At 43.9% G+C, this 12427-nt stretch overlaps 1 protein-coding gene across 4 annotated transcripts in view; it reads right to left on the reverse strand.

The window, feature by feature from the left end:
- The window catches only part of LOC110507646 (neurobeachin), a 340890-nt gene that overhangs the window by 219888 nt on the left and 108575 nt on the right, over positions 1–12427 (reverse strand). For 3 of the 4 annotated variants that reach the window (XM_036965229.2, XM_036965231.2, XM_090224707.1), the window contains 2 exons: positions 9799–9950; positions 7084–7210 (listed from right to left, as the gene is read on the reverse strand). In XM_036965229.2, coding sequence (XP_036821124.2) covers positions 7084–7210; positions 9799–9950 — 279 coding nt within the window. Of the gene's footprint in view, positions 1–6277; positions 6392–7083; positions 7211–9798; positions 9951–12427 lie in introns of all 4 variants that reach the window. The other variant, XM_090224708.1, reaches the window with a different exon arrangement.

The raw sequence follows: 12427 nt of genomic DNA on the forward strand, positions 1-12427 counted from the left end.
AATACCCCCCCAAAAAGTAAGAGATAAGAATAACAAATAATTAAAGAGCAACAGTAAATAAGGAGCTAAACTCAGCAGAAAAAGAAACATCCTCTCACTGTCAACTGCGTTTATCACTTAACATGTGGAAATACTTGTATGAACATAACAAGACTCAACAACTGAGACATAAACTGGACAAGTTCCACAGACATGTGACTAACAGAAACAGAACAATGTGTCCCTGAACAAAGGAGGGGTCAAAATCAAAAGTAACAGTCAGTATCTGGTGTGGCCACCAGTTGCATTATGTACTGCAGTGCATCTCCTCCTCATGGACTGAACCAGATATGCCAGTCCTTGCTGTGAGATGTTACCCCACTCTTCCACCAAGGCACCTGCAAGTTCCCAGACTTTTCTGGGGGGAATGGCCCTAGCCCTCACCCTCCGATCCAACAGGTCCCAGACGTGCTCAATGGGATTGAGATCCGGGCTCTTCGCTGGTCATGGCAGAACACTGACATTCCTGTCTTGCAGGAAATCACACACAGAACGAGCAGTATGGCTGGTGGCATTGTCATGCTGGAGGGTATTGTCAGGATGAGCCTGTAGGAAGGGTACCACAGGAGGAAGGAGGATGTCTTCCCTGTAACACACAACTTTGAGATTGCCTGCAATAACAACAAGCTCAGTATATGATGCTGTGACACACCGCCCCAGACCATGACGGACCCTCCACCTCCAAATCGATCCCGCTCAAATCGTAACGCTCACTCCTTCGACGATAAACGCGAATCCGGCTATCACCCCTGGTGAGACAAAACCACGACTCCTCCGTGAAGAGCACTTTTTGCCAGTCCTGTCTGGTCCAGCGACGATGGGTTTGTGCCCATAGGCAACGTTGTTGACGGTGATGTCTGGTGAGGACCTGCCGTACAACAGGCCTACAAGCCCTCAGTCTCTCAGCCTATTGCGGACAGTCTGAGCACTGATGGAGGGATTGTGCATTCCTGGTGTAACTCGGGCAGTTGTTGTTGCCATCCTGTACCTGTCCCGCAGGTGTGATGTTCGGATGTACCGATCCTGTGCAGGTGTTGTTACATGTGGTCTGCTACTGTGAGGTCAATCAGCTGTCCGTCCTAGCTCCCTGTAGCTCCCTGTAGCTCTTAGATGTCTCACAGTACAGATATTGCAATTTATTGCCCTAGCCACATCTGCAGTCCTCATGCCTCCCTGCAGCATGCGTAAGGCCCGTTCACACAGATGAGCAGGGACCGGATTTGTGAATGTTGACCTGTTTAAAGGGTCTTACTCAAATCGGCTGTGGAGAGCGTGATCACACAGTCGTCTGGAACAGCTGATGCTCTCATGCATGTTTCATTGTTACTTGCCTCGAAGCGAGCGTAGAAGTTATTTCGCTCGTCTGGTACCTTAGGCTCGTGTCAGTGGGCAGCTCTCGGCTGTGCTTCCCTTTATAGTCTGTAATAGTTTGCAAGCCCTGCCACATCCAACGAGCGTTGGAGTAGTAGTACGATTCGATCTTAGTCCTGTATTGACGCTTTTCCTGTTTGATGGTTCGTCGGATGGCATAGCAGGATTTCTTATAAGCTTCCGGGTTAGAGTCCTGCTCCTTGAAAGTAGCAGCTCTACCCTTTAGCTCAGTGTGAATGTTGCCTGTAATCCATGGTTTCTGGTTGGGGTAGGTACGTACAGTCACTGTGGGGGCAACATCCTTGATGCACTTAATGATAAACCCAGTGACTGATGTGGTGTACTCCTCAATGCCATCGGAAAAATCCCGGAACATATTCCAGTCTGTGCTAGCAAAACAGTCCTGTAGCTTAGCATCTGCTTCATCTGACCACTTTATTATAGAACGAGTCACTGGTGCTTCCTGCTTTAATTATTGCTTGTAAGCAGGTCAGATTTGCCAAATGGAGGGAAAGGGAGAGCTTTGTATGCGTCTCTGTGTGTGGAGTAAAGGTCATCTATAATTTTTCCCTCTGGTTGCACATTTAATATGCTGATAGAAATTAGGCAAAATTTATTTAAGTTTCCCTGCATTAACTTCTTGGTGACAGGGGGCAGTATTTTCACGTCCGGATGAAATGCATGCCCAAATTCAACTGCCTGCTACTCATCCCCAGAAGTTAAGATATGCATAATATTAGTCGATTTGGATAGAAAACACTCTGACGTTTCTAAAACAGTTTGAAACATGTCTGCTACTTATGTAGCAGGCGAAACCCAGAGGAAAAACCATTCAGATTTTTTTTTTTTGAGGTCACTCTCTTTTCAATGTTTTCGTTGGGAATCCAGATTTCCAAGGGACCTTCTTGCAGGTCCTACCGCTTCCACTGGATGTCACCAGTCTTTACAAATTGGTTGAGGTTTTTCCTTTGTGTAATGAAGAAGTAGCCCTGTTCAAAACGAGGGTCACATCAAGTGTACTGTTAGATAGAGGCGCGTGACCAGAAAGGTAGCGTCAGTTTGTTTTCTTCCTGTATTGAACACAGATCATCCCGTCTTCAATTTGATCAATTATTTACTTTAAAAAATACCTAAAGTTGTATTACAAAAGTAGTTTGAAATGTTTTGTCAAAGTTTACAGGTAACTTTTGAGATATTTTGTAGTCACGTTGAGCAAGTTGGAACCGGTGTTTTTCTGGATCAAAATCGCCAAATAAATGGACATTTTGGATATACAGTGCCTTGCGAAAGTATTCGGCCCCCTTGAACTTTGCGACCTTTTGCCACATTCCAGGCTTCAAACATAAAGATATAAAACTGTATTTTTTTGTGAAGAATCAACAACAAGTGGGACACAATCATGAAGTGGAACGACATTTATTGGATATTTCAAACTTTTTTAACAAATCAAAAACTGAAAAATTGGGCGTGCAAAATTATTCAGCCCCTTTACTTTCAGTGCAGCAAACTCTCTCCAGAAGTTCAGTGAGGATCTCTGAATGATCCAATGTTGACCTAAATGACTAATGATGATAAATACAATCCACCTGTGTGTAATCAAGTCTCCGTATAAATGCACCTGCACTGTGATAGTCTCAGAGGTCCGTTAAAAGCGCAGAGAGCATCATGAAGAACAAGGAACACACCAGGCAAGTCCGAGATACAGTTGTGAAGAAGTTTAAAGCCGGATTTGGATGCAAAAATATTTCCCAAGCTTTAAACATCCCAAGGAGCACTGTGCAAGCGATAATATTGAAATGGAAGGAGTATCAGACCACTGCAAATCTACCAAGACCTGGCCGTCCCTCTAAACTTTCAGCTCATACAAGGAGATGATGATCAGAGATGCAGCCAAGAGGCCCATGATCACGCTGGATGAACTGCAGAGATCTACAGCTGAGGTGGGAGACTCTGTCCGTAGGACAACAATCAGTCGTATATTGCACAAATCTGGCCTTTATGGAAGAGTGGCAAGAAGAAAGCCATTTCTTAAAGATATCCATAAAAAGTGTTGTTTAAAGTTTGCCACAAGCCACCTGGGAGACACACCAAACATGTGGAAAAGGTGCTCTGGTCAGATGAAACCAAAATTGAACTTTTTGGCAACAATGCAAAACGTTATGTTTGGCGTGAAAGCAACACAGCTCATCCCTCTGAACACACCATCCCCACTGTCAAACATGGTGGTGGCAGCATCATGGTTTGGGCCTGCTTTTCTTCAGCAGGGACAGGGAAGATGGTTAAAATGGATGGGAAGATGGATGGAGCCAAATACAGGACCATTCTGGAAGAAAACCTGATGGAGTCTGCAAAAGACCTGAGACTGGGACAGAGATTTGTCTTCCAACAAGACAATGATCCAAAACATAAAGCAAAATCTACAATGGAATGGTTCAAAAATAAACATATCCAGGTGTTAGAATGGCCAAGTCAAAGTCCAGACCTGAATCCAATCGAGAATCTGTTGAAAGAACTGAAAACTGCTGTTCACAAATGCTCTCCATCCAACCTCACTGAGCTCGAGCTGTTTTGCAAGGAGGAATGGGAAAAAATTTCAGTCTCTCGATGTGCAAAACTGATAGAGACATACCCCAAGCGACTTACAGCTGTAATCGCAGCAAAAGGTGGCGCTACAAAGTATTAACTTAAGGGGGCTGAATAATTTTGCACGCCCAATTTTTCAGTTTTGATTTGTTAAAAAAGTTTGAAATATCCAATAAATGTCGTTCCACTTCATAATTGTGTCCCACTTGTTGTTGATACAGTTTTATATCTTTATGTTTGAAGCCTGAAATGTGGCAAAAGGTCGCAAAGTTCAAGGGGGCCGAATACTTTCGCAAGGCACTGTATATCGACAGAATTCATCGAACAAAAGGACCATTTGTGATGTTTATGGGACATATTGGAGTGCCAACAAAAGAAGCTCGTCAAAGGTAAGGCATGATTTATATTTTTATGTCTGCCTTTTGTGTCGCGCCTGCAGGGTTGAAATATGTTTTCTCTCTTTGTTTACGGAGGTGCTACCCTCAGATAATAGCATCGTTTGCTTTCGCCGAAAAGCCTTTTTATTTTTTATTTGGTATCTTACATGTGTGATTTCATGAAAGTTTTGATTTTTATAGTAATTTATTTGAATTTGGCGCTCTGCATTTTCACTGGCTTTTGGCCAGGTGGGATGCTAGCGTCCCACATATCCCAGAGAGGTTAAAGTCCCCGGCCACTAGGAGCGCCGCCTAGCAGAACACTAAGTCAAGGGCTCTAAAGTAAACTATTTCATTGGTAGCACTAGTGCTCTTAATTAAGAAAAGATATCACAACACTTGGGTGAACTGTTGGAACACAGCACTGTTGGAATCATAGAAATACAATGATTATTCTAATTCTATGGTTGGTGTTGTTTGGAATGACAACAAATGAAAAAGCCACGTAGGAGTTATGATAGGCTAGGAACCAAAATGTTGGCCAGTGTTTCTCAGGGGACTCTAATCACATTTGAATAGATGTTGCATTTAGACAAACAACATGCTGATCTACACCACTGCTAGCAACCTGTATTAGAGCTAACATTTGCTTTGCCCTGGCTAGTGAATTTAGCTAAATAGCATTTAGCTAGCTAGTTAGCGAGTAGCATTAACGATTAGCATTATTTTAGGCACATGCCAGCTTCCTTAGACTAACTAACTCAAGTCCTGCAAAGAACAATATCCACAAACTAATAGTAAAATAGGAAAAATGTGGATTTATATTAAGAAGCTACATGGAACGTAGCATCGTTCTTGTTCAGGAAGCATGAATTGACAGCATACTGAGAAAATAAATAGAATAGAGGAACTGTGTGTGTGGCCCTAGAACTGGAAGAAAGCAGCGGCAGGTGGCAGCCTGTCTTGTTTGAGCAGTGTTGAGATGAGTGTTGCAGCTAAATATTGTTAGGTACTGCATTTTTTGGTGGATTTTCTTTTAGTTGCACTGGTGTCGGTGTCACCGTTTAGAGCCCAGATAGTGTCACACAGCCTAGTAAAGTTCTTCACGAGTCCAACCAAACCCGAATAAACAAGACCCGACCCGGGACCTGAGCGGCTCCAAAATGTCAACTTTTCCCTCTGGGTTGGGTCCAGTTTTATTGTCATCAGGTGTCGGGTCTATGCAATTACAGCTGATAAACCCTAGTGGACACAAATGGACCCGACCATGGCCATAGCATATTTATTTTACTCTAATAAGGTGAATTTATTGACTTATAGAAGGCCTAGCCAACATATGAAGACCTATAAGAGCAACTTGGTTGATAAACATGTTTTTTTTGTCACTCAGGTCCAAATCAGGTCTGGTCTAGACATGGACCCATTAGGGTACAGGTTGGGTATAGGTCGGGTTGTCGGGTCAATTCAGGTTCGGGTTCCGGGTCCGGGTCCTGCTTTAAAAAATGATTGGGTCTGTTCATGTCCGGGTCTGATTGTTCTCGGGTCCGTTCGGGTCAGGTCCAACATTTTGGACCCGAGAAGACCTCTACAGCTTAGTGTCTAGTAGTATCTATCTACAGACTGGGAAGGAGGGGGCATGCAACCTACAGGAAGCATCTAAAAGCAGAGACATACTGCCGTGAGCCTGTAGCCCGTCCACCAGCATAGAAACATACAGAGACAGACAAAAAGCGAGAGAGAGAGAGCAAGAGAGAAAAAAGAGCGAGAGAGAGAGAGGATTGGCCTAGGAGGGAATAGCAGCAGAGTGTGTTCTGCCCCTTGGCCTCCTGGGAAGAATACGAAGGTGAAGGGATGAGTGCATCAGTGAGACAGTGACACCTGTGTGAGTGATGTTAAACAGTGCTTGCCTATGACACTGGCCTGCACCTCTGGGGGCCATCTCTGTCTCTGTCTCTGTTTGGCCCCCCGGCAGGGACCAACTAAAGACTCTCAGATCCTGGTCCACCTCACAGAGCAACGCACTGAAATACACAGAGATTGCAGCAGTCACTAGGACTGAGTCCCAAATGGCACCCTATTCCTTTTATAGTGCACTACTTCTGACCAGAGGCCATATGTCTATTGTCTATTCAACAAGCTACATGTCCGTCTGACTGGACTGAAATGAGAGTTCGCTATGATCACACACATCTCTGCAACCATGAGAGACACACACACACACACACATACAGCTCTGCAACTTGCCACTTCCATCATTGACTCCACAGTTACGGTAAGTGATGTTGGTTACTGCCATGGCAACTGATTTGCAATTCCTTTAGAGGGGGACAGGAGGGAGAGAGAGTGAGAATGTGTGTGTGTGAATGTGTGTTTGTTTGTGAGTATGTGTTGAGGCAGTGGGACTGGGAGACAGAGAGAGAGAGGTACTCAGGCTCTCTGAAGCACTAGAGATGTCTGTCACAAACACTTACAGAAGGTGGGGATGAGGAGTCAAGGTCACAACAGCATCCACACACACCTTAACGCTACACACACACACAACATTTTCTCTGAATTACCATTCACACAACACCACAGGCAGTGGTTACATGCTGATAGAGAAAGACATGCACTGTTCAGTGGCTCCAGGTGATATATGGTGAATATGTCTGTAGCACTGAAATGCATAATCCGCCTACTACACACACACAGTACTGTCACACGCTGACCCTACCTCATGTTTTCCACTGTGTCTTCAGGCATGGGTGCCACCGGCTGGACAGCGGGCAGGTTCTTACTGGTGGCCCCGTTGACGAAGGATGAGGAGGAGGTGGAGGAAGAGGAGGCCGAGTCTGTAGCTCCTGCAGGGAACAAACACACCAACCAACGTCACACTGGGAGAAGTATGGGAGCAGAAGTATACAACTCTATTATGTAACCAAGTATACAACTACACTAACTCCATTATATACCTGAGTATAGAAATACAATACCGGACAAAAGTTTTAGAACACCTACTCTTTCAAGGGTTTTTCTTTATTTTTACTATTTCCAACATTGTAGAATAATAGTGAAAACATCAAACTATGAAATAACACATATGGAATCATGTAGTAACCAAACAAGTGTTCAAACACATTAAGAAGGAAATACATTCCACAAATTAAAACAAGGCACACCTTGTTAATTGAAAGGCATTCCAGGTGACTACCTCATGAAGCTGGTTGAGAGAATACCAAGAGTGTGCAAAGCTGTCATCAAGGCAAAAGGTGGCTACTTTGAAGAATCTAAAATCACTTTTTTGGTTTCTACATGATTCCATATGTGTTATTTCATAGTTTTGATGTCTTCACTATTATTCTACAATGTTGGAAATAGTACAAATAAAGAATGATTAGGTGTTCTAAAACGTTTGACCGGTAGTGTATACAGTATACAACTAACTCCATTATACACCCAAGTATACAACTATACAACTATACCACAGTATACAACTCAATTATATACCAAACTATAGAAATATACAGTATACTCCATTATGTACCCAAGAATACAACTATACAACTCCATTATATACCCAGGTAAACAACTATACACTATACAACTCAACTCTGTATTCCCTAGTATACAACTATACAGTATTCAACTCCATTATATACCCAAGTATAGAAATATACAGTATACGACTATGCTGTATATTATCTACCCAAGGTCTGTTTCAGTTACAGGGACGACCTATAGGAATGACATCCGCCTCGGACCATTGTAAGTATTTGAATGTCTAATGTCCAATTCACTATAATTGGTTGTTCTTAAGCGGTGTATCTGTAGAATTTATTGTTAATCATTTAATTAGTTATTATCACTCAGTCCAATATTGGGTTACATGTTTAATATGATACGATTAAGATGTTTTCCATCCATCATCGTTCCAGGTATCACATGCATGTCCTTGAGTTCATGGGTCAAGTTGCCAAAGAACATCTCCAGAACAGAAATCGTGGAGTCTGAGGGAATGAGGGAGAGAGAAAAAGAGAGTGGGAGAAATAGGGGCTTGAGAGAGAAGGAGGGAGGTTGAGAGAGATAGAGAGGGAGGGGGAGAGGGGGTGAGAGAGAAGGAGGGAGGGGGAGAGAGATAGAGAGGGAGGGAGGGGAGGAGGGGATGACAGAGAAGGAGGGAGGGGGAGAAAGAGAGGGAGGGGGGAGAAAGAGGGGGTGGGAGAGAAGGATGATAGATGGAAAAAGACGGAGCGAAAGAGAGCGAAGGGGGAGAAGGACAGACCCTGGGTTTAGCTGAAAGCACACTTTGACTCTGTCACATTTCTCACATTCCTGCTGAGGGGATAGGAACATTTAATAGGTGTTGCAGCTCTAATGATCTCTGTATTAAGTGGCTTCTTTCAGAAGCCTGCTGCATCATGGGACCCTTGGCTCAACAGCAGAGAGCAGGGCCTTAGGGGAGAGGACAGTCAAATGGAACGCTATTCCTTGTTTAGTGCACTACTTTTGTCCAGGCCTACTCCTGTATTCCCTATAGTAGTGCACTATGTATGGAATAGGGTGCCATTTGGGACGCACAATGCACTACAACTACTACTAAACTATAGTATTTTGGTCTGAACCACTACACAGCAGTGGGTCATAGTACTGTATAGGAAGCATGGTCATGTAGAGCAGTAGAGAGTGAGTGCCCTCTGGTGCTCAGTATGAGTTTCTACACGCCATTATTAAACCTCAGTTATCCAGCCGGCAAACAAATTGGATGCGTCCCAAATGGCACCCTATTCTTTAGATAGTGCACCACTTTTGATCCCTATGGGCCTTGGTCAAAAGTAGTGCACTACATAGGGAGCCATTTTGGATGCAAATTCTGCTTCTATTCCTGGACTGGCTTCAAAGGACACATTCCAGACCCACTGGGTTATTAAAATCTGCAGTAATTACTCAAATTAAATACTAACGAACTCCAACTAGCAACAGTTCCCTGGAAATAAACCACATTACCGGCCGAACACATTAGTAGTGTTATTAGTAACCTCGTGGGTCTGAGTCCCTGTTTACCATCATTCAGAGGGCTTGTATGTCAGGCTGAATCTTAAATCAACCGCGGTCCCTTTACCCCTACACCTATACCCTACCCCCTACACCAAGCCCTTACTCCTAGCCCCTACCCTTTACTCACTAGCCCCTAGGCACCTCATAGACAAGAAAGGATCAGATAAGCAATCATATTGGTATGGTAGTGGTAGCTCCCTGTTATTCAGCAACTGTAGGTTAGGTGGAATTGTCACTAGTTTTACTCATATCTACCCACTCCTTCCAAGTATACACAAGTGGCTAGGTGTTAGGGGCTAGGGAACTGGGGTTGAAGTGGGACGTAATAGAAGGCTTAGTCCCAAATTGCACCCTATTCCCTACATTTGACCAGGGCCCATGGGCGTAGGCCTACCAGTGGTGTTGATCATGCTCTTGGGGGTGTTGGAGGCTGCAACAAAGATGTTGGGGGTGGAGCCTGTTGCCAGGCTGCTGGAGGATGCGTGTCCAACCGTGTTCACAGCCAGACTGCCTGGTGGAGGCTTCTTCACTGGGACCACCACACTCCTATACAGAGACACACACACACACACACACACAGAGCGAGAGAGAGAGCAGCTGCAGTAAGTGAGTAATTCTCCTATTACGTTATTAAGAGAAATATTAAATCATTAAGAAGAGATATAAATACATGGATATAAAAAGACAGTTCTATGTGTGAAGACACTTTTGGTTTCCTCTTAAGCATTTATAGGCACTAAAATACATCACATGAGGGAGGAAGGCAGTAAATACTGGCAGCAGGGTGTGCATCCCAAATGGCACTCTATTCCTTATATAGTGCACTACCTTTGACAAGAGCCCTGGTCAAAAGTAGTGCACTATATAGGGAATAGGGTGCTATTTGGGATGGAACCAGGGTATTTAGACGACCAAACTTGTGACCTTGCCATGGTCCACTTGGAGAGCACAGAGCATACATTCAGACCACTGGGATCTACTGCAATCAGTTATTCACTACCGATGAACAGCATGACACACATGCACGCGAACACACACGCGAACACACACACACACACACACATACACACACACACACACATACACATAGGGCAATGTAAGTATGCTGCATATTACAATTTCTGAGATACTGATGGTGACAGCATCATTTATTCAATACATCTGTGTACTGCTGCTTTAGTCTAGACTAGCGATCTCATTGACAGCAGCACATCACTGAGGAAATCAGCTATATATTTAATATTTTCTCTGAAGGTATTCCTTGTTCATATTGAGTTATTTATCTAGTCGCAATTCAACGGCTCAGACACAAGAGGTATGTGGCAGGGTCTACAATCAATCACGGATTACAAAAAGAAAACCAGCCCAGTCATGGACCAGGATGTCTTGCTCCCAGGCAGACTAAATAACTTTTTTGCCCGCTTTGAGGACAATACAGTGCCACTGACACGGCCCGCAACCAAAACCTGCGGACTCTCCTTCACTGCAGCCGACGTGAGTAAAACATTTAAACGTGTTAACCCTCGCAAGGCTGCCGGCCCAGACGGCATCCCCAGCCGCATCCTCAGAGCATGCGCAGACCAGCTGGCTGGTGTGTTTACGGACATATTCAATCAATCCTTATCCCAGTCTGCTGTTCCCACATGCTTCAAGAGGGCCACCATTGTCCCTGTTCCCAAGAAAGCTAAGGTAACTGAGCTAAACGACAACCGCCCCGTAGCACTCATTTCCATCATCATGAAGTGCTTTGAGAGACTAGTCAAGGACCATATCACCTCCACCCTACCTGACACCCTAGACCCACTCCAATTTGCTTAACGCCCAAATAGAGCATCCTGTCGGGCTGTATCACCGCCTGGTACGGCAACTGCTCCGCCCACAACCGTAAGGCTCTCCAGAGGGTAGTGAGGTCTGCACAACGCATCACCGGGGGCAAACTACCTGCCCTCCAGGACACCTACACCACCCGATGTCACAGGAAGGCCATAAAGATCATCAAGGACAACAACCACCCGAGCCACTGCCTGTTCACCCCGCTATCATCCAGAAGGCGAGGTCAGTACAGGTGCATCAAACCTGGACCGAGAGACTGAAAAACAGCTTCTATCTCAAGGCCACCAGACTGTTAAACAGCCATCACTAACATTGAGTGGCTGCTGCCAACACACTGACTCAACTCCAGCCACTTTAATAATGGGAATTGATGGAAATTGATGTAAAATATATCACTAGCCACTTTAAACAATGCTACTTAATATAATGTTTACATACCCTACATTACTCATCTCATATGTATATATATATACTGTACTCTATATCATCTACTGCATCTTTATGTAATACATGTATCACTAGCCACTTTTAAACTATGCCACTTTGTTTACATACCCTAAATTACTCGTCTCATATGTATATACTGTACTCGATACCATCATTCATATATCTTTATGTACATATTCTTTATCCCTTTACACTTGTGTGTATAAGGTAGCAGTTGTGGAATTGTTAGGTTAGATTACTCGTTGGTTACTACTGCATTGTCGGAACGAGAAGCACAAGCATTTCGCTACACTCGCATTAACATCTGCTAACCATGTGTGTGTGTGACCGATACATTTGATTTGATTTGTAATCCTTTATAGGAGTAGGAACACAAACAATAAAAACACTGACAGGTTGAATGAACAATCACATGCCTTGTTCCATCACACTTCAGATTAGCACTAACTCCCCACATCTGTCACCACTGTAGATGGAGTTGAACATAAAAAAGGGAAAAGCTACAATAAGGATGTGTGCAGCTATCCCTGTGTGACATGGTTACGGTCTGATACTGTATGTTGATCCAGCAGGAACCTTTTATATGAATAATTGATTATCTGAGTGCTCATGAATGATGCAAAGATTATCTAAGGCATCATTTATTAACAGGGGTGTGTTTAATAGGGGCTGCTGTGAATAAAGTGAGGATTAATCTAGTAAGAAATATTAATGAACGGGAGGTGATGACTGTGGATACATAC

Source organism: Oncorhynchus mykiss, chromosome 27 (assembly GCF_057628025.1).
Source record: "Oncorhynchus mykiss isolate SJ-2025 chromosome 27, ASM5762802v1, whole genome shotgun sequence".
NCBI classification, from domain to species: Eukaryota; Metazoa; Chordata; class Actinopteri; order Salmoniformes; family Salmonidae; genus Oncorhynchus; species Oncorhynchus mykiss.